The sequence below is a fragment of the Bombina bombina genome, chromosome 1 (genome assembly GCF_027579735.1).
Source record: "Bombina bombina isolate aBomBom1 chromosome 1, aBomBom1.pri, whole genome shotgun sequence".
Lineage (NCBI taxonomy): Eukaryota > Metazoa > Chordata > Amphibia > Anura > Bombinatoridae > Bombina > Bombina bombina.
The window spans coordinates 889219844-889243209 of record NC_069499.1 but is presented as its reverse complement, the minus strand read 5'-3'; the positions used below and the strand labels follow the sequence as shown (position 1 = coordinate 889243209).

At 39.9% G+C, this 23366-nt stretch overlaps 1 protein-coding gene across 3 annotated transcripts in view; it reads left to right on the top strand.

Annotated features, from left to right (window-relative positions):
• ADCY7 (adenylate cyclase 7) overlaps positions 1-23366 on the top strand; it is a 722067-nt gene that overhangs the window by 691983 nt on the left and 6718 nt on the right. For all 3 annotated transcript variants that reach the window (XM_053699557.1, XM_053699558.1, XM_053699559.1), the window contains 4 exons: positions 4669-4756; positions 15728-15886; positions 20684-20830; positions 21596-21703. In XM_053699557.1, the coding sequence (XP_053555532.1) occupies positions 4669-4756; positions 15728-15886; positions 20684-20830; positions 21596-21703 (502 nt within the window). The remainder of the gene's footprint in view (positions 1-4668; positions 4757-15727; positions 15887-20683; positions 20831-21595; positions 21704-23366) is intronic.

Genomic DNA, 23366 nt, shown 5'->3' with positions numbered 1-23366 from the left:
TCCCGGTTGATCCGCCTGCTCAACTCCCTACACTCATCTCTGATTGCACATGCAGCTCCCCAGGGCGCTACTAATCGTCCCGCGGGAGTGGCCCTTTGGCCGACAGATTTCGCTGATCAGTTAAAGACGGTGGTTCTGCGGCTTTCAATGCCTTACCAAGCCCTGCTAAGTGCAAGCGAAAGCCAAGACATAGCTATCCGTCCCAGGGGTCATCTACTCCGCTGGATGTCTCTGATAGATTATCCGCTGATGAGGGCGACTCCAAATCCTCGGAGGACACTCTTTCTGGGTCGGAGTCAGCGACACCTAGGCCTCCGTCTGCAGAGGAGCCAGATTTTAAATTTAAGATGGAGCATTTGCGCTTCCTGCTAAAAGAGGTGCTTGCTACGTTAGAGGTTCCGGAACCGAAACTACCAAAGGAACCTTCGATCCCTAAGCTAGATAGGGTTTACGAGGACAGGGTGGTGCCACAGACCTTCCCGGTTCCCATTAAAATGGCAAATATTATTAAGAACAAATGGGAGAAACTTGGTTCATTCTTTTCCCCTTCTACTTCTTTTAAAACGCTTTTCCCCGTTCCGGATGCTCAGCTCGAGCTGTGGGGGGCCATTCCTAAGGTGGATGGTGCTATTTCCACGCTTCCGCTTCAGGGGAAGGTCCTCTTTGGTCCCGGTCTGGACTCTATCATATCCACGGTCACAGGGGGCAAGGGTGCCTTCCTACCGCAGGATAAAAAGAATAAAACTAAGGGGTCTACCTTTCGTCCCTTTCGTTCAGACAAGTCTCAACGCCAACAGCCTGCCGCAAAGACCGAGCAGTCCAAGGGATCTTGGAAACCAGCTCACTCTTGGAACAAGACCAAGCAGAGTAAGAAGCCCGCCGAGACTAAATTGGCATAAAGGGGCGGCCCCTTATCCATCTCTGGATTGCGTAGGGGGCAAACTATCTCTTTTTGCGGAGGCCTGGATAAGAGACGTTCAGGACCCTTGGGTTCTGGAGGTCATAGCCCAGGGCTACAGGATAGGATTCAAGACTCATCCACCCAGAGGCAGATTCCTCCTGTCAAATATATCTTCAAGACCAGAGAAGAGAGACACCTTCCTAGGTTGTGTGAGGGATCTCTCCTCTCTGAGTTATCACCCCAGTCCCTCTAGCAGAAAGAGGTCTGGGGTATTATTCAAACCTTTTCATGGTCCCAAAGAAGGAGGGTAAGTTTCGCCCAATTCTAGACCTAAAGTGCTTAAACAAGTTTCTGTCAGTCCCATTGTTCAAAATGGAGATGATCAGATCGATTCTGCCCCTAGTTCAAGAGGGACAATTTATGATGTCAATAGACCTGAAGGATGCTTACCTTCACGTGACAATCCACAAGGACCACTTCAGGTTCCTAAGATTTGCATTTCTGGACCAACACTACCAGTTTGTGGCCCTACCATTCGGTCTGGTGACTGCCCCAAGAGTCTTTACGAAGGTTCTGGGAGTGCTGTTCGAGGTATTGCAGTGGCTCCTTATCTGGACAATATCTTGGTCCAGGCTCCGTCTTGCAGTCTCGCGGAGGATCACTCAAGGGCTCTCCTTCGATCCCACGATGGAAGATAAACGAAGGAAAGAGTTCTCTGGCCCCCAGCAACAGGGTGGAATTTCTGGGTACCATAATAGATTCCATATCCATGAAGATATTCTTGACAGATCAGAGACATTCCAAGATTGCGTCCAACTGTCTTGCCCTTCAGTCCTCCTCAACGACATCTGTGGCCAGGTGTATGGAGGTGATTGGACTCATGGTATCCAGCTTAGACGTCATTCCATTCGCAAAAGTTCCATCTCAGACCTCTTCAGTTATGCATGTTGAGACAGTGGAAAGGCGATTTCTCTGGACAACCGAGTGAGGGAATCCCTCTCTTGGTGGATCCACCCGGGACAGCTGTCCCAGGGGACATCCTTCTTGAGACCATCCTGGGAGATTGTGACCACGGACGCAAGTCTATCAGGATGGGGTGCTGTTTGAGGTGCCAGAAGGGCACAGGGCAGGTGGACTCGAGAGGAGTCGACTCTACCAATAAATATTCTGGAACTTCGAGCGATATTCAATGCTCTGAGGGCTTGGCACCAACTGGGGTCATCCCGATTCATCAGATTCCAGTCGGACAACATTACCTCGGTGGCTTACATAAACCATCATGGGCGAACGAGAAGCTCCCTAGCCATGAGGGAAGTATCTCAGATTCTGGAATGGGCAGAGACCCACGATTGTTGGCTCTCAGCGATCCACATTCCGGGTGTGGACAACTGGGAAGCAGATTTTCTCAGCAGACAATCGTTTCATCCAGGGGAATGATCTCTTCATCCCGAGGCGTTTGCGGGGATCTGAAACAGATGGGGGACGCCAGAGATAGACCTCATGGCGTCCACTCAACTTCAAGCTACCCAGATACATGTCGCGGTCCAGGGACCACCAGGCAGAGCTAGTAGATGCCTTAGCAGTGCCTTGGGAGTTCAACCTAATTTACATTTTTCCACTGTTGCCACTCCTTCCTTGAGTCGTGGCCCGCATCAAACAGGAGCAAACTTCGACCATTCTGATTGCTCCGTTGAGGCCGCGGAGGACGTGGTTTGCAGATCTGGTGGGATGTCATTGTCTCCTCCTTGGAGGTTACCTTGTCGCAGAGATCTGCTGGTTCAGGGTCCTTTTCTACACCAAAATCTTGATTCTCTGAGGCTGACTGTGTGGAGATTGAACGCCTAGTCTTGGCCAAGAGAGGCTTTTCTGAGAGAGTAATCATTACTCTCATCCAGGCTAAGAAACCGGTCACTCGTCGCATCTATCATAAGGTGTGGAGGACCTACTTATCCTGGTGTGAGGAACGTGGATATCTCTGGCACAAGGTTAGGGTATCCAAGATTCTGGCTTTTCTCCAGGATGGACTGGATAATGGTCTTGCCGCCAGTTCCTTAAAGGGTCAGGTTTCGGCCTTATCAGTGCTGTTACACAAGAAGCTTGCAGCGCTTCCTGATATTCAGTCCTTTGTTCAGGCTCTGGTTCGGATCAGACCTGTCTTTAGAAATTCGGCTCCTCCTTGGAGCTTAAACTTGGTTCTTAAGATTTGGCAGAGAGGGTTCCGTTTGAGCCTATACATTCGCTTGACATTAAGATTCTTTCCTGGAAGGTGCTTTTCCTACTGGCTATTGCATTGGCTCGCAGAGTCTTTGAGTTAGCGGCTTTGCACTGTGATCCACCTTACTTGGTTTTTCACGCTGATAAGGCTGTTCTTCGCACTGGGTTGGGGTTTCTCCCCAAGGTTGTGCTGAACCATAATATCAATCAGGAAATAGTTCCTTCCTTGTGTCCTAACCCTTCTTCATCTCAGGAAAGGTTACTTCATAACTTGGATGTGGTCCGGGCATTGAAGTTTTATCTTCAGGCCTCAAAGGACTTCAGACAGACTTTGTCTTTGTTTGTGGTGTATTCAGGGAAGTGCAAGGGGCAGAGGGCCTCTTCTACTTCATTGTCTTTCTGGTTGAGAAGCATTATACGTTTGGCCTATGAGACAGCGGGACATAAGTCTCCTCAGAGGATTACGGCTCACTCAGCTAGGGCTGTGGCCTCTTCTTGGGCCTTTAAGAACGAGGCTTCTCTGGAATAGATTTGTAAGGCGGCTACTTGGTCTTCCTTACATACTTTTGCAAAGTTTTTCAAGTTTGATGTTTTTGCTTCAGCGGAAGCAGCTTTTGGAAGAAAGATTTTGCAGGATGTGGTGCCTTCAGTTTAGGGTCTGCCTCCTATTACCCTACTGTTTTTTTTTCTCATTCAGTGTCCTCTAGAGCTTGGGTATTTGTTCCCACAAGTAATGAATGAAGCAGTGGACTCTCCTCCTATTAAGATAATACAATATTTATAATAATAGAAAACATAAATTATGCTTACCTGATAATTTCATTTCCATCTGTAGGAGGAGAGTACACTGCTCCCGCCCATTTCTCCGGTGGGCGGACCTAAATTTAGTATTTTTTTTTCTGGCACAATTTATACCCTGATATTTTTTCTACTGTTCCTTGTTCCCTTGGTAGAATGACTGGGGGGATGATGGGAGTGGGGGAGGTATTTAAGCCTTTGGCTGGGGTGTCTTTGCCTCCTCCTGGTGGCCAGGTTCTTAATTCCCACAAGTAATGAATGAAGCAGTGGACTCTCCTTCCACAGATGGAAATTAAATTATCAAGTTAGCATAATTTATGTTTTTAACATTGCCATATTCTACACAGTCATTGTTTGCTCAGTGTTTGGACATTTATTGCCTGTTTTCTATCTGCCCCTTATTGTCATTAATAAAAGAGAGCGATAAGGTGAGAACTAAGTTTGAACATGGCTGTACCCATTACTTTCTAGATACTAAAATGTTACACTTACAGTATTTCTTCACTGTTTAAACAACTAGCATCAATGAAAAAAATACCGTACATATGCGTTTTAGTCTCAAGGCTAATCTTCGCTTTGAATAAATCATTATGCCTAGCATTAATTTACTGTTTCAATATCCATTTAATATATAGATTGTGCATATTTAGTATTCCCACGAAGTGAGAAATAATACAATTACAACACAGTTTAATATGAAGAATGGGAAATGTAAGTATCAGCAGACTATGCCACCTTTTTATTTGTCATTGCAGCACTACTGGAATCTTGGAAGACCTGCAGAAAATGTCCTGTTTTTACCTCTCGCTGTTCTTTTTAACTCTGGTTCTCTTGGCAAGGCAGGTGGGTAGTAACTACATATGTATATTTTGTAAGAGCCACCACTTTGGTATGTTATGTCAGTGTTTCTCAATAGGGGGCCTTGAGTACCCCCAACAGGCCAGGTTTTCATTATAGCGGAACCAGTGCACAGGTGAAATAATCAGCTGGTAGGTGAGAGCAAGTTATTAAAGTGAATGTAAAGTTGAATGAATGAGTGCCCGGTTTTTAAAAATACTATTAAAAACCGGGGCACTTTCATTCATCAAACTTTACATTGCAGCGTGTTTTTTACATATTTACCTTTTCTTTAGGAAACCCAGACCGCGATCCTCCGCCCCCAGCTCCTCTTTACTTAGCACTTCAATGACGAAACTGGCTTCCTCCAATCACGGCGTGGCCTCCTGAGATGGATGCTCCCGGGTACACACCATAATTGGAGGAAGCCGGTTTCGTCAACGATATGCTAAGTACAGCAGGAGAAGCGGGCGGAGGATCACGGTCTGTGTTTGCTTAAGAAAAAAGGTAAAAAAAATAAATTAACGCTGCAATGTAAAGTTGAATGAATGAAAGTAGTAATTTTAAAAACCAGGCACTTCTTTATTCAACTTTACATTCACTTTAACCACGGTGTTACTGATCAGCTGATTATTTCACCTGTGCACTGGTTCAGCTATAATAAAATCTTGCCCTGTTTGGGGGACTTGTGAAACACTGACCATAAAATAAAGTGGTGGCTCTGCACTACATAGCAAATCAGTGGTTTCTCTGCATAATGAATCAAACAGTGGTGACAATATAATAAAAAACACACAAACCTGGAGGCAAGATGACTTCTTTTCCCAGACTATAACTAGCATGTCTAACAGGAAATATATCAAGCTACAGGTGGACACGTTATAAAGCCTTTAGAAATAATAAAAACTTTTTTTTCTAAATTGTAACGTGCTGGATAGGATTATCTGTCCTGGAAAGGGGAAAGTGATTTCATCCTCCAGGAACTCTGTTTTTTTATTTTACTTTACATATTTAGACTCTATAATCCCCTTGCACCATTCCTCTGTAATGAATTGTGTATATACAGAGTGAATGAGACAACTATTATTTTAATTCATCCTTTGGTGCTGATATATAATTGTATATGTGGGAAAGAGCAACGCACTTTGCAATTATTGTAGAAAGACAAATCTCTTAAAGGTATATAAGCTACTACACAAATACACTGCAAAATGAACTTCAGTCCTATTAGGTAATTGTGTAGCCTCACTGATTATCTGCTTATCTCTTCATCCTGCTTCTTGGAGTATGGTAGTTTCTCTGATCTTTCTCAGAATGAGGAAAGAATTCTAAAACAAAAAAAACGTAACATGGATTTTAAAACTTTTAGATACTAAGTAATCAACTCACATATGCAATCTTCATACAATGGCGAGGTACCTTTAAATAAGTTGATTAAATAGTGATGTCCATATGGGTTTAGTACAAAGTTCTGCAAAGGCAAATTACAGCATTCAAGTGTTACAAAGCTTACATGTTTCTTAGGTGTGAGTTCTCCATCAGAGGATCTGTTAAAGGGATAGTTAAGTCCAAAATAAACTGTATTGATTCAGATAGGTTATGCCATTTTATACAACTTTCTAATTTACTTTTATTATCACATTTGCTTTGTTCTCTTGGTAATCTTAGTTGAAAGCTAAACCTAGGTAGGCTCATATGCTAATTTCTAAGCCTCTTATTTGAATGCATTTGAAAGCTAGAGGGCGTTAGTTTGTGTGCCATATATATAACATTGTGGTCATGCATGTGGAGTTATTTAAGAGTCAGCACTAATTGTCTGAAATGCAAGTCTGTCAAAAGATCTGAGATATGGAGGCAGTCTGCAGAGGCTTAGATACAAGATAATTACAGAGGTGAAAAGTATGTTTCTAGAACAGTGTTGGTTATGCAAAACTGCGGAATGGTTATTTAAAGGATTACTTTCTGTTATAATTTTTAAGCTAAACAACTAACATATTAAAGTTAATAAACATTAATTAAAACCTACTGACCTATATTTTCCCCAAAACGAAGTTTCATAACGTTATAAAAGTTATATCTTTTATTCCCTGATGATGTCACGTTATCCTGCCCACTATTTTCAGCACTGCATGTTCTAAATACTTAAACCAATAACTTTGTGTTTAAAGCGCCATTTTGAAACCTAGGTATTGTAAGCGGATTGGTACAGAGCAAAGGATACCCACGGAGTGGGTTTGGAAAACAATTAAATTTGCAGACAAGATTTCTGATATACGGTAGAGATATGTTAATGAAATGCTATTGATAAAAAGCGTATTTGGGGTAGTTAGTTAGTAACAGGCTAACGGCTAGATTTGGAGTTTTGTCGGTAACGACCCGAAAAACTAACGCCGGCTTTTTTCTGGCCGCACCATAAAAATAACTCTGGTATTGAGAGTCCACATAAAGGCTGTGTTAGGCTCCAAAAAAGGAGCGTAGAGCATTTTTAACGCAGCTTCAACTCTCAATACCAGAGTTGCTTACGGACGCGGCCAGCCTCAAAAACGTGCTCGTGCACGATTCTCCCATAGGAAACAATGGGGCTGTTTGAGCTGAAAAAAAACCTAACACCTGCAAAAAAGCCGCGTTCAGCTCTTAACGCAGCCCCATTGTTTGCTATGGGGAAACACTTCCTACGTCTGCACCTAACACTCTAACATGTACCCCGAGTCTAAACACCCCTAACCTTACACTTATTAACCCCTAATCTGCCGCCCCCGCTATCGCTGACCCCTGCATATTATTTTTAACCCCTAATCTGCCGCTCCGTAAACCGCCGCTACTTACATTATCCCTATGTACCCCTAATCTGCTGCCCCTAACACCGCCGACCCCTATATTATATTTATTAACCCCTAATCTGCCCCCCTCAACGTCGCCTCCCTCTGCCTACACTTATTAACCCCTAATCTGCCGAGCGGACCTGAGCGCTACTATAATAAAGTTATTAACCCCTAATCCGCCTCACTAACCCTATAATAAATAGTATTTACCCCTAATCTGCCCTCCCTAACATCGCCGACACCTAACTTCAATTATTAACCCCTAATCTGCCGACCGGAGCTCACCGCTACTCTAATAAATGTATTAACCCCTAAAGCTAAGTCTAACCCTAACCCTAACACCCCCCTAAATTAAATATAATTTACATCTAACGAAATTAATTAACTCTTATTAAATAAATTATTCCTATTTAAAGATAAATACTTACCTGTAAAATAAATCCTAATATAGCTACAATATAAATTATAATTATATTATAGCTATTTTAGGATTAATATTTATTTTACAGGTAACTTTGTATTTATTTTAACCAGGTACAATAGCTATTAAATAGTTAAGAACTATTTAATAGCTAAAATAGTTAAAATAATTACAAAATTACCTGTAAAATAAATACTAACCTAAGTTACAATTAAACCTAACACTACACTATCAATAAATTAATTAATTAAACTACCTACAATTACCTACAATTAACCTAACACTACACTATCAATAAATTCATTAAATACAATATCTACAAATAACTACAATGAAATAAACTAACTAAAGTACAAAAAATAAAAAAGAACTAAGTTACAAAAATTAAAAAAATATCTACAAACATAAGAAAAATATTACAACAATTTTAAACTAATTACACCTACTCTAAGCCCCCTAATAAAACAACAAAGCCCCCCAAAATAAAAAATGCCCTACCCTATTCTAAATTACTAAAGTTAAAAGCTCTTTTACCTTACCAGCCCTGAACAGGGCCCTTTGCGGGGCATGCCCCAAGAAGTTCAGCTCTTTTGCCTGTAAAAAAAAACCATACAATACCCCCCCCCCAACATTACAACCCACCACCCACATACCCCTAATCTAACCCAAACCCCCCTTAAATAAACCTAACACTAAGCCCCTGAAGATCATCCTACCTTGTCTTCACCTCACCAGGTATCACCGATCTGTCCTGGCTCCAAAATCTTCATCCAACCCAAGCGGGGGTTGGCGATCCATCATCCGGTGGCTGAAGAGGTCCAGAAGAGGCTCCAAAGTCTTCATCCTATCCGGGAAGAAGAGGCGATCCGGACCGGCAACCATCTTGATCCAAGCGGCATCTTCTATCTTCATCCGATGACGACCGGCTCCATCCTGAAGACCTCCACCGCAGACCCATCTTCTTCCGGCGACGTCCAACTGAAGAATGACGGTTCCTTTAAGGGACGTCATCCAAGATGGCGTCCCTCGAATTCCGATTGGCTGATAGGATTCTATCAGCCAATCGGAATGAAGGTAGGAATATTCTGATTGGCTGATGGAATCAGCCAATCAGAATCAAGTTCAATCCGATTGGCTGATCCAATCAGCCAATCAGATTGAGCTCGCATTCTATTGGCTGATCGGAACAGCAATCAGAATATTCCTACCTTCATTCCGATTGGCTGATAGAATCCTATCAGCCAATCGGAATTCGAGGGACGCCATCTTGGACGACGTCCCTTAAAGGAACCGTCATTCTTCAGTTGGACGTCGCCGGAAGAAGATGGGTCCGCGGTGGAGGACTTCAGGATGGAGCCGGTCGTCATCGGATGAAGATAGAAGATGCAGCTTGGATCAAGATGGTTGCCGGTCCGGATCGCCTCTTCTTCCCAGATAGGATGAAGACTTTGGAGCCTCTTCTGGACCTCTTCAGCCACCGGATGATGGATCGCCAACCCCCGCTTGGGTTGGATGAAGATTTTGGAGCCAGGACGGATCGGTGATACCTGGTGAGGTGAAGACAAGGTAGGATGATCTTCAGGGGCTTAGTGTTAGGTTTATTTAAGGGGGGTTTGGGTTAGATTAGGAGTATGTGGGTGGTGGGTTGTAATGTTGGGGGGGGGGGTATTGGATGTTTTTTTTTTACAGGCAAAAGAGCTGAACTTCTTGGGGCATGCCCCGCAAAGGGCCCTGTTCAGGGCTGGTAAGGTAAAAGAGCTTTTAACTTTAGTAATTTAGAATAGGGTAGGGCATTTTTTATTTTGGGGGGCTTTGTTGTTTTATTAGGGGGCTTAGAGTAGGTGTAATTAGTTTAAAATTGTTGTAATATTTTTCTTATGTTTGTAGATATTTTTTTATTTTTTGTACTTTAGTTAGTTTATTTCATTAGGTTAATTGTAGGTAATTGTAGGTAGTTTATTTAATTAATTTATTGATAGTGTAGTGTTAGGTTTAATTGTAACTTAGGTTAGTATTTATTTTACAGGTAATTTTGTAATTATTTTAACTATTTTAGCTATTAAATAGTTCTTAACTATTTAATAGCTATTGTACCTGGTTAAAATAAATACAAAGTTACCTGTAATATTAATCCTAAAATAGCTATAATATAATTATAATTTATATTGTAGCTATATTAGGGTTTATTTTACAGGTAAGTATTTATCTTTAAATAGGAATAATTTATTTAATAAGAGTTAATTAATTTCGTTAGATGTAAATTATATTTAATTTAGGGGGGTGTTAGTGTTAGGGTTAGACTTAGCTTTAGGGGTTAATACATTTATTAGAGTAGCAGTGATCTCCGGTCGGCAGATTAGGGGTTAATAATTGAAGTTAGGTGTCGGCGATGTTAGGGAGGGCAGATTAGGGGTTAATACTATTTATTATAGGGTTAGTGAGGCGGATTAGGGGTTAATAACTTTATTATAGTAGCGGTGCGGTCCGCTCGGCAGATTAGGGGTTAATAAGTGTAGGCAGATGGAGGCGACGTTGAGGGGGGCAGATTAGGGGTTAATAAATATAATACAGGGGTCGGCGGTGTTAGGGGGAGCAGATTAGGGGTACATAAGGATAACGTAGGTGGCGGTCGGCAGATTAGGGGTTAAAAAAAATTATTTGAGTGTCGGCGATGTGGGGGGACCTCGGTTTAGGGGTACATAGGTAGTTTATGGGTGTTAGTGTACTTTAGAGTACAGTAGTTAAGAGCTTTATAAACCGGCGTTAGCCCAGAAAGCTCTTAACTACTGACTTTTTTCCTGCGGCTGGAGTTTTGTCGTTAGATGTCTAACGCTCACTTCAAACACGACTCTAAATACCGGAGTTAGAAAGATCCCATTGAAAAGATAGGATACGCAATTGACGTAAGGGGATCTACAGTATGGAAAAGTCGCGGCTGAAAAGTGAGCGTTAGACCCTATTTTGAGTGACTCCAAATACCGGCGGTAGCCTAAAACCAGCGTTAGGAGCCTCTAACGCTGGTTTTCACGGCTAACGCCAAACTCCAAATCTAGGCCATAGAAAATATTTACTTACAGTGGCCCTTTAAGGAATTGTCTATCTTTTTAAACAATACAATTTTTGGTGTTTACTATCCCTTTAAGTCAGCTTATGTGCCTTTTGTCCCCCCAAAAGAAGCTCAAGAATATTGTGAATTCGTATGGGTCATTAAAAGTGATAGCAGTGGATAAAAACTTTTTTTCATGCCCATCATTTTTATCAGGCTGATTCATCCAGAGAGGGAGATTGGTCATTTCGACCAGCTGTCCAGTACCGTTTTATTGTGAGGGTGGATTGTGAAGGCGTAAATTTATCTGAACATTTCAGGAAAGTGTGAACTGTGTTATGGAGATAGATGAGTAAATTGTTTGTGTAAAGTGATATGCGAGTCGTATAGGAACCTATTTTTATACCTTCTATTTTCTCTGTTATGTATATGGCCAGTGGTTCAATCACAAGGTTAAACAAGAGAGATGAGTGAACACCATTCTCTGGTACCCCTCTGCAGGACAAAACTGGCAACACATCTCCATTGATGAGAATAAAGGCTTGTGATTGTGTGTGTGTAATCCTTGAACAAACGTGTAGAAGTTGCCCGTATCTCAAAGCTCCCCACGGAAGTGAACAAGTGGTCCCACTCTGTTGAATGACTTCTCTGCAGTCACTGCTAAGAAACAACTGTCCAACAGATCCGTGGTGTTTCAGCTACATTTTTCTGCCAGGAGTGGGTAATCATTGCCAAGATATTCGTGACTGATGATCAGTGTTGTATGAAGCCGTTTTGATCTATATGGATGACATGTCCTGCCAGTCTATCTGCCAGTGTTTGATTGAACAATTTACGGTAGCAAGAGTGCAAGGCAGGCTTCCTGTCCTGTTTTAAAATTACACAAGTGTGTGCATTTGTAAACTTTGGGGCTGGTGTTTTTTTACCTCTGAGGTAATGGAAATATGTTTGCCAGGGTGAGGTTTTATTTATTCCATCAATATTTTTTAATATTTTATTGGGATCATGTTTGGCCCAGCTGACTTGCCCAATTTGCTGGATTGTGTAGCTTTCTGTACCTATCTTGCCTGCACTGGGGCATTGACTTACTCAAGCTGTTCAGGTGTTAGTGTGTGTATGTGGTCCCAAAATATTTTCTTGTCCTGTTTTGATATCTCCTTTTTAGTTTACTGGGTTTTATAACTTTGTACAGAGTTAAATTATTCAATTCAATGGCTGTTATTATGGATTTAGGAATTATTGCTGTAATTGTGAGCTAGGATCGGTAGAAACGGACTTGTCTGCGTGCTTGGAAGGCTGCATGTTATGGCAATATTGTTTCTCTGTCTCAATAAACCGAGAATAATGTGTTATGTCAACGATTGTACTCAGAATTCAGATATTCTTACAGGGCCTAGGTATTAAAGGGACATGAAACCAAAACTTTTTCTTTCTTGATTCAGGTAGAGCATACCATCTTAAACAACTTTCCAATTTACTTTTATAATCAAATTTGCTTCATTCTCTTGTTATAGTTAGATGAAGGAGCAGCAATGCACTGCTGGGAGCTAGCTGAACACATAAAAAGAAGCACATATGCGCAGCCACCAATCGGCATCTAGCTCCCAGTAGTGCTTTGCTGCTCATGCGCCTACATAGTTATGCTTTTCAATAATGGATAGTAAGAGAAGGAAGCAAATTAATAGAAGTAAAATTGAAGTAAATTGGAAAGTTGTTTAATATTGCATGCTGTGTCTAAATCACAAAATACATTTTTGGGTTTCATGTCCCTTTAAATGGACAGTCTACTTTATTTTTTTAATTGTTTAAAAATATAGGTAACGCCTTTACTACCCATTCCCCAACTTTGCACAACCAGCATTGTTATATTGATATACTTTATAACCTCTACTTGTAAGTTTTTAAGCCCCTGTAGGCCCCTTATCTCAGTGCATTTTATTAGCTTTAACAGCCAGACAATGCTAGTTCATGTGAACCAAATAAATAACATTATGTTCACGCCCACGGAGTTATGCAGGAAGCAGCACTAATTGACTAAAATGCAAGTCTGTAAGAAACACTGATATAAGGGTACAAGATACAAGGTAATCACAGAGGTAAAGTATACAGTGTTAGTTATGCAAAACTGGGGAATGGGTAATGAAACAGTAGACTGTCCCTTTTAATGTAGAACTTTTGTCCTGTGTGTAGCTGTAGTTTTGCAGGATAGAGTATGGAGGCTTGTCTCCCCTGTTCATGTAAACATGTGCAAAAGGGTGCAAATTGTTTGTTTCCGGCAGTCTTGACTTAGAAATCCTGGAATATGAGCAATTTGTGACCTTCAATTTAAGTTCTTTTCTAGGTCCGTAAACTATCAAAAAGCCCAATTATTTTTATGTTCATTTATCGGTTTGAAGATGACTTGATACAAGCGTGTGGTAGGTCGTTCCCTTCAGGTCCTACCCTGTGGGCCCTTTCAGCATCCTCTGTTCTGCTTACTGGCAAATTTCACTGGCTAGTGTATCCATGCCGCTTGTAAGGTTTCTATCTTTGGTAGAAAAAACTTTTAGCATTTGGGAATTTCATTGGGCAGCTTCTATTTCTGTCAGGGGTGTGGGACATCAAGTGCACGTCCTCTAGATAGGTCTCAAGATGTAAGCATTTAAACCTATGACCAGTCCTCTGTGTTTCCCCAGGGACCTTCTGTCTTTCCCCAGGGACCTTCTGCTTTTTTGCAGGCAGGTAGTGAGGCTTTAGGAGGGATGTGCTTTTTAGGCTGCCAGGTTTGGTGGGCAGGTGATCTGAGAAGTTCCCTATGCAAGTCAAGATAGCCCACAGCTGTCATTTAAACTAGGCCATCATATGGTGTGCAGTGTGGGGCTAAATTGTGCATGAAGGTCAGCTGTGTTATAAATTTCACTTCGGGGTTGTTTTTAATGGGATAGTAACGTCAAAATTCAGTCAGAGCACAAAATTTTTATTAACTTTACAATTTACTTATTATGTAATTCACTTTGTTTTCTCTTTATCTTTTGTTAAAAAGCATACCCTGGAAGGCTTAGGAGCAGCAATGCAACTAGGAGCAAGCTTCTGATTGGTGGCTGCACATATATGCCTCTTGTTATTGTCTCACCTGATGTGTTCAGTAACCTCCCAGTAGTGCGTTGCTGTTCCTTCAACAAGGGATAACAAGAGAATGAAGCAAATTAGACCGTATAAGTACAGTAAATTAAAAAGTTGCATGCCCTATCTGAATCATGGGTTTTATGCCCCTTTAAACTCATGAGGTTTCTTTAAGTAGGCTGGTGGGCAGTTATTAGTCTGTTCAGTACACTACCCATCTGATGCCATCCAGTGAGTTTGGTCTGTTTAGGTGGGCCGATATCTGCTTGAGTGACAAGGTTTCAAAGCGAATGTTCTAGTGTGGGGCTGCAGGTGGATTGATGGGCTCATGTCACTTAGCGGTTTTCCTCTGTGCCTCTGGGTACAAGCAGCTCTTTGTCTGTGCAGTCAACATGGCAGCTGTGTTTGAATTTGCACCTCTTGTGGGCTTTGGCCAGGACTAGGGCCAGATCTAGATTCCTTACACACCTTATACCACGGTCAGCATATGTCCTGGGTATCTCAAGACAACAGTGTGTGGCTGTTTATGAGGTTTTGCATGGGAATGCTTGGCTTGCGGGTTCTTTAAACAGAACAAAGGGGATAAACACATAGTTAAAGTCAGACCCACAATAATAATGCACTACTGGGACCTAACTAAACACATCTGGGGAGCCAATGACAAGAGGCATATGTATTTGTTCACCAATAACCAGTTAGCTCTCAGTAGTGCATTTCTGCTCCTGAGCCTACGTATGCATGTTTTTTTTAACAAATAATACCAAGAGAATGAAGTATATTTCATAATAGAAATAGTCTTTTAAAATTACATGTTGTACAGCTCGTATTCAATATTCTTCTCTATTCTTTTTTCTTATTGAACCAGTTCCTCCTTTCTCCATTTATCTTTCAACTTTAACCCCTTAATGACCACAACCTACCCTGTACATCACTGGTCATTAAGGGATTGTTTATAATAGCGCACGTCTTGCTGCGAGCGGCAAGACAGTGCTATTACACACTCCCTTTCTCCTGCTGGCTTCTAAAAATAGCGTTGTCTCACCGCTGACACTATTAAAAAAAGAACCCCCATAGAAAGGCTAATGACGTACAGGGTACGTGGCTGGTCATTAAGGGGTTAAAGGGACACAAAACCCCAAAAAATTATTTCATGATTCAAGTAGAGAATACAATTTTAAACAACATTCCAATTTACTTCTATTATCTAATTTGTTTCATTCTTTAGATATCCTTTGTTGAAGAAATAGCAATGCACATGGGTGAGCCAATCACACAAGGCATCTATGTGCAGCAACCAATCAGCAGCTACTGAGCCTATCTAGATATGCTTTTAAGCAAAGTATATCAAGAGAATGAAGCAAATTAGATAATAGAAGTAAATTAGAAAGTTGTTTAAAATTGTGTGCTCTTTCTAAATCATAAAAGAAACATTTTGGGTTTCATGTCCCTTTAACATTGATATTTTAAGAAAAATTATTTTATTGTTGGCAGTGGCAGTGTAGTATTGGGATCCTCATACCTGTCTATGGGTTTATGACTTTTGCAATGGAAGCACTGTGATTGGATGACCTTTTCTCTTATTATAGGTAGATTATTATTCCCGGCTGGATTGTTTGTGGAAAAATAAATTTAGGAAAGAAGATGAGGAAATTGAAACCATGGAAAACCTAAACCGTCTTCTTCTGGAGAATGTGCTGCCTGCACACGTCGCTGCATATTTTATTGGTGACAACAAGTTAAATGAGGTGCATGTCAATCAGATATATATTAGAAGTACATTGGGGAAGGGCATTTATGATCAATATTAAGCATAAAAATGTAAAAATTTATGGGCAAGTCATACTAAGCACTCACATTATTTTTCACACAATTGAATAGCTATTTGACATTTATCAAGCAAAAGCACATACGATTATAAATACTTAAAGGGACATGAAACCCAATTTTTTTTCTTTTATGATTTAGAAAAAGCATGTAATTTTCAACAACTTTCTAATTTACTTCTATTGTCTAATTTGCTTCATTTTCTTGATAACACTTGCTGAAAGGCATATCTAGATATGCTCAGTAGCTGCTGATTGGTTGCTGCACATAGAGGCCTTGTGTGATTGGCTCACCCATGTGCATTGCTATTTCTTCAACAATGGATATCTAAAGAATTGAGCAAATTAGATAATAGAAGTAAATTGGAAAGTTGTTTACAATTGCATGCCCTATCTGAATCATGAAAGTTTAATTTTGACTAGACTGTTCCTTTAAAAGGACATGAAACACACAAATATTTTTATTATGATTCAGATAGAACATTTCTCCCAAATTTCAAATATAAATATTGGAATTTAGAGCATTTCTTTGCAGAAAATGACAACTGGTCAAAATAATAAAAAAAAATAAGATGCAGTGTTTTCTGACCTCAAATAATGCAAAGAAAACAAGTTCATATTCATTTTCTAAACAACACAATACTAATGTTTTAAATTAGCAAGAGTTCAGAAATCAGTATTTTGTGTAATAGAATTGATTTTCAATCACAGTTTTTGTTAGTGGTCATTTAGGTGGGTGGTTCCTTTAGGTTGATGATCCCAAAAGGAGATGGGACACTTGGGGCGCGATCCGATATAGATCGTAGTTTGCGGCGCAAGCGAGGGAACCGGCGTCACCCGCAGTTTCAGCTCGCATATATGTCGCCGTCAGATGCTAACGTGCCGTAAGTCTGACAAACCAGCGATGTCCAGAAATCTGCGCAAGTACAAATTTCTGGCGTCGCCAGTGACTTGCGGCACGTTAGAAACTGCCGGCGCCTACAAAACCTGACTAAAGTCTAAATCACCCGCACTGTCTTAACACGCCTCCCTAACATAGCCCGACACGTCTAACACGCCTCCCTAACATAGCCCGACACGTCTAACCCTCTATCCGCTATCCCCCCTCACTATCCTAACCATAAAATATGTATTAACCCCTAAACCGCCGCTCGCGGAGCACGCCGCTACCTAATAAAGTTATTAACCCCTAAACCGCCGCCAGCATATTAAATCTATAACCCCCTAAAGTGAGCCCCTAACACCGCCGCCATCTACCTTACCTACCCCCTAAAGTGAGCCCCTACCCCGCCGCTATTTTAAAATTATTAACCCCTAATCTAATCCCCCTACCCCGCCGCCATCTATATTAAATTATTTAACCCCTAAAATACTAAACTATCCCTACCACTTAACCTAAGTTTAACCCTACAAATAGCCCTGAAAAGGGCTTTTTGCGTGGCATTGCCCCAAAGTAACAGCTCTTTTGCCAGCCCTTAAAAGGGCTTTTGGCGGGGCTTTGTCACAAAGTAAACTGCTCTTTTGCCTACAATCTACATCCCCCTACACCGCCGCTATCTATAATAAATGTATTAACCCCTAATCTAATCCCCCTACACCGCCGCCAGCTATATTAACTATATTAACCCTAATTATATTAGGGTTAATATCGTTATTATATTATATATATATTAAGTATAATAACCCTATCTAACTCTAACATCCCTAACTAAACTCTTATTAAAATAAATCTAATATTAATATTATTAATTAAAATATTCCTATTTAAATCTAAATACTTACCTATAAAATAAACCCTAAGATAGCTACAATGTAATTAATAATTACATTGTAGCTATGTTAGGGTTTATATTTATTTTACAGGTAAATTGTTAATTATTTTAACTAGGTATAATAGCTATTAAATAGTTATGAACTATTTAAGAGCTACCTAGTTAAAATAATTACCCAATTACCTGTAAAATAAATCCTAACCTAAGTTACAAATACACCTACACTATCAATAAATTAAATAAACTACAAATATCTATCTAAAAATACAATTAAATAAACTAAACTAAATTACAAAAAAAAACAAACACTAAATTACAAAAAATAAAAAAAAGATTACAAGATTTTTAAGCTAATTACACCTATTCTAAGCCCCCTAATAAAATAATAAAGCCCCCCAAAATAAAAAAAATTCCCTACCCTATTCTAAATTAAAACAAGTTCAAAGCTCTTTTACCTTACCAGCCCTTAAAAGGGCCTTTTGTGGGGGCATGCCCCAAAGAAAACTGCTCTTTTGCCTGCAAAAAAAAACACAATACCACCCCCCAACATTACAACCCACCACCCACATACCCCTAATCTAACCCAAACCCCCCTTAAATAAACCTAACACTACCCCCCTGAAGATCTCCCTACCTTGTATTCACCCAGCCGGGCCGAACCGATCCAGGCGATGTGTTCCAGCAAGCGGCAGAGAGTCTTCTTCCATCGGCGACGTCTTCAAGCAAATCGGCATCTTCAATCTTCTTACTTCGCTCCTCCGCCGCAGAGCATCCTTCCGGCACGACGACTTCCCGACGAATGAGGTTCCTTTAAATGACATCATCCAAGATGGCGTCCGTCGAATTCCGATTGGCTGATAGGATTCTATCAGCCAATCGGAATTAAGGTAGAAAAATCTGATTGGCTGATTGAATCAGCCAATCAGATTCAAGTTCAATCCAATTGGCTGATTGGTTCATCTTGGATGACGTCATTTAAAGGAACCTCATTCGTCGGGAAGTCGTCGTGCCGGAAGGATGCTCCGCGGCGGAGGAGCGAAGTAAGAAGATTGAAGATGCCGATTTGCTTGAAGACGTCGCCGATGGAAGAAGACTCTCTGCCGCTTGCTTCAAGACATCGCCCGGATGGATGAAGACTTCACTGCCGCTTGCTGGAACACATCGCCTGAATCGGTTCGGCCCGGCTGGGTGAATACAAGGTAGGGAGATCTTCAGGGGGGTAGTGTTAGGTTTATTTAAGGGGGGTTTGGGTTAGATTAGGGGTATGTGGGTGGTGGGTTGTAATGTTGGGGGGTGGTATTGTGTTTTTTTTTACAGGCAAAAGAGCAGTTTTCTTTGGGGCATGCCCTCACAAAAGGCCCTTTTAAGGGCTGGTAAGGTAAAAGAGCTTTGAACTTGTTTTAATTTAGAATAGGGTAGGGAATATTTTTATTTTGGGGGCTTTATTATTTTATTAGGGAGCTTAGAATAGGTGTAATTTTTTTTTATTTTTTGTAATTTAGTGTTTGGTTTTTTTTGTAATTTAGTTTAGTTTATTTAATTGTATTTTTAGATAGATATTTGTAGTTTATTTAATTTATTGATTGTGTAGGTGTATTTGTAACTTAGGATTTATTTTACAGGTAATTGGGTAATTATTTTAACTAGGTAGCTATTAAATAGGTAATACCTATTCAATAGCTATTATACCTAGTTAAAATAATTAACAATTTACCTGTAAAATAAATATAAACCCTAACATAGCTACAATGTAATTATTAATTATATTGTAGCTATCTTAGGGTTTATTTTATAGGTAAGTATTTAGATTTAAATAGGAATATTTTAGTTTATAATATGAATTAGATTAATTTAATATAAATTTAGTTAGGGGTGTTAGGGTTAGATAGAGTTAATATAGTTAATATAAATACTATAGTAACTATATTAACTATATTAACCCTAATATAATTAGGGTTAATATAGTTAATATATATAATGTAATAACTATATTAACTATAATATACTTAGGGTTAATATAGATAATATAGCTGGCGGCGGGGTAGGTAGATTAAATTAGGGGTTAATAATTTTAATATAGATGGCGGCGGTTTTAGGGGCTCACAGTAGGGGGTTAGTTTATGTAGATGGCAACGGTTTAGGGGTTAAATACTTTATTAGGGATTGCGGCGGGGGATCGCGGTTGACAGGGAGATAGACATTGCGCATGTGTTAGGTGTTAGGTTTATTTTAGCAGATCGCGGTTGACAGGGAGATAGACATTGCGCATGCGTTAGGTGTTAGGTTTATTTTAGCAGCCAGTTTAGGGAGTAACGGGGCTCCAATACTGTATATTGGATACCAAACTGTGCGGGTTTGGTATACCTGCCTATGGCCCAAAAAACTACGGGCGACGGCAGAAATATACGCGCGTAACTTCTAGGTTACGCCGTATATAGGATACCAAACCCGCGCAAATATTGGCGTCGCCGACTTTTGCGGGCGACGATTTTTATCGGATCGACCCCTTGGAGAGATTTATCTTATTAGAGTGTTCATGAAGTTGGGGGTCTGTCAGGCACTTTCATAAATATTATAATTGGCAGATTTGAAAGTTCATTTTAATATTGTAAATGCTAGTTGCATTCTGTCTCTAATTTCTAATTCATATTTTACCCTATTTTCCATAACCTTCAGTCCACTTAAGCTCTTTTACATTGTATTAGAGTTAAGTAGAGATACCATTGAAGGGCTGAGAAGGAAACTTGTTTTCTTGATGACAAATTAGATAGCGTCACCCATATTTGTTAATCTTATTTATACTTTTACCTTCTCCGTATCTCTGTCACATTCTTTATCACTTCCACTTCTTTATGTCCACTATACCTTTTTCATTTATAACCCAGGTGTCTCCTATTTCTACCCGGCAAGTATAGACCATAATATTTTTTTTGTCTCTTCCTGGCAGGATTTGTACCACCAGTCATATAATTGCGTTTGTGTCATGTTTGCCTCAGTACCAGAGTTCAAGGTGTTTTACACGGAATGCGATGTAAATAAGGATGGTCTTGAGTGTCTGCGGCTCTTGAATGAGATCATCGCTGACTTTGATGAGGTATCTTATGTCATGACCTGTGTATTTATGTTGCTTAGATGTGGTTCATCCATTCGAGCAGGAGCAAAGGCTTCTGGGAGAATCCTCTATCCTCCTATAAAACCACTTTAAATACTGACCTAGGCCAGGGTGGCAAACCTTTTTGACACTGTGTACCCAAACTAAGGGACATAAAACCCAAAATTTTTCTTTCATGATTTAGATAGAACATCACATTTTAAACAACTTTCTAATGTACTTCTATTATCATATTTTCTTTGTTTTCTTGTTATCCTTATTTGAAAAGCAGAAATGTAAGCTCAAGAGTGTGCGTGTGTCTGCAGCACTATATAGCAGCAGTTTGGCAACAATGTTATACATTAGCAGGAGCACTATTTCCTATCATGTAGTGCTTCAGGCATGTGCACGCTACCTACCTAGGTATCTCTTTAACAAAGAATAACATGAGAATGAAATAAATTTTGATAATAGAAGTAAATTGGAAACTTTTTTAAAAATGTATTTCTATCTGAATCATGAAATATTTTTTTGGGGTTTAATGTCCCTTTAATAAAAAATAATATATAAAGCAATTAAACCATGCTGTATGGTGGTAGCCCGGAGGTGGAGTGCCAGCAGATTTGTTTTCAGTGCCACCTATGCTATATGTTTGCCACACCTGACCTAGGCCACTAAATTGGGGCATTGGTATATTTTGATATTCCTGAGTATTGATCTTTGCATTATATCAGGAGATAAATTAACCTGTAATTTTTATCATTGCAGCTTTTAATGAAACCCAAGTTCAGTGGTGTTGAGAAAATTAAGACCATAGGAAGCACTTACATGGCAGCAACTGGACTTACGGTTACTCCAGAACAAGAAAATAATCAGGTATTTGATGAGATCACCCAGAGAACTCAACAGTGAGCTGGGTCATAATAATGTTCAATGGTAGCACATGGTGGAAAGTGAATACCTTAAAGGGATAGTCAAGTTAAAATGATAGAAGTAAAATGGAAATATGTTAAAATTGCATGATCCATAAAATAAACATTTTAAACAACTTTCCAATTTACTTCTATTATTAATTTGCTTTGTTCTCTTGTTATTCATTGTCAAAAAGCATACTTAGGTAGGCTGAGGAACTAGCAGCTGATTGATGGCTGCACATATATACCTCTTGCCATTGGTTCACCCGCTGCCAGTAGTGCATTACCGCTCCTGCAAGAATGGATAGCAAGAGAATGAAGCAAATTTGATAATAGAAGTAAATTGCAAAGTTGTTTAAAATTGTATGTTCTATCTGATTAACGAAAAGAAAAACATGTGTTGTATGTCCCTTTAAAGAGACATAAAACCCGACATTTTTCTTTTATGACTCAGACAGCGCATGCAGTTTTAAACATATTCCCATTATCAAATTTTCTTTGTTCTCTTGGTACCCTTTGTTGGAAAGCAGGGGGGCAAGCTCAGGACTGTGCACGTGTCTGCAGCACTATATGGCAGCAGTTTTGAAAAAATGTTATACATTAGCAAGAGCACTAGATGGCAGCACTATTTCCTGTCATGTAGTGCTCTACACATGTACACGCTACTTACCTAGGTTTATTTATTTTTTTTAACAAAGAATACCTTGAGAACTAAGCAAACCTGATAATAGAAGTAAATTTGAAATATTATAAAAATTGGGTTTTGTGTCTCTTTAATGGGATTCTTAATGGAATGTCAAAAAACAAAAACAAATTTATAGGGCATCTGAGGAAAGTTTAGAATATATCAAGAGCCACGCGCAGCTTATTTAAAGGGGCCCACCATTTAATCTCAACAGCATTGCTGTACAGTATCTCTGAAATGTGTTCTTGTTCTATGCCCTCCCAGAGAGGCCACCATCATACTTTGGCATGGGAAAAATTCCCTGAGCCTGCAACTTATTCTATACACTTATTAGATAACTCAGATTAGAACTACATCAGCCCCTAACTGGAGACTATCTACCATTCTTTTCACAAGGTGTATCCCTAAATAGCTCTTAAAGGGATATGTGAAATCACAAGAAAGTGATGCAACATAACTGTAAAACGCTGACAAGAAAATATCACCTGAACATTTCTTTGTAAAAAAAAGATTTTACCTCAAAATGTATTCAGGTCACAAGAGCTGTGATCGCTTATCTTTCAGCTGCATGTTGAAAAATTAAAATAAAACAGCCAGTAAGTTTCATTAAAGATTTCACTAAATTCCTAGTAAACATCCTTAAACTGAGAATCACTGTGCCTGCACATTATAGCAGATGCATTCTCTCGTTCAAGTCCTGGGACTAGCATACTGATTGGCTGCTTAAAGTCCCTATACAATGGGATGTGGCTACAGAGGAAATTTTGAGGTAAAATATCTTCCTTTTTTACATAGAGATGTTCAGGTGGTATTTTCTAGTCGGCTTTTTACAGGTATGTTGCATCAGTTTTAAGTGCTTCAACATTTGGGTCCCAAATTGTAAAACCTTGTAAATCGTGCTAACAAATATACAGTGTAAGATGATTTTAAAACATGGTCA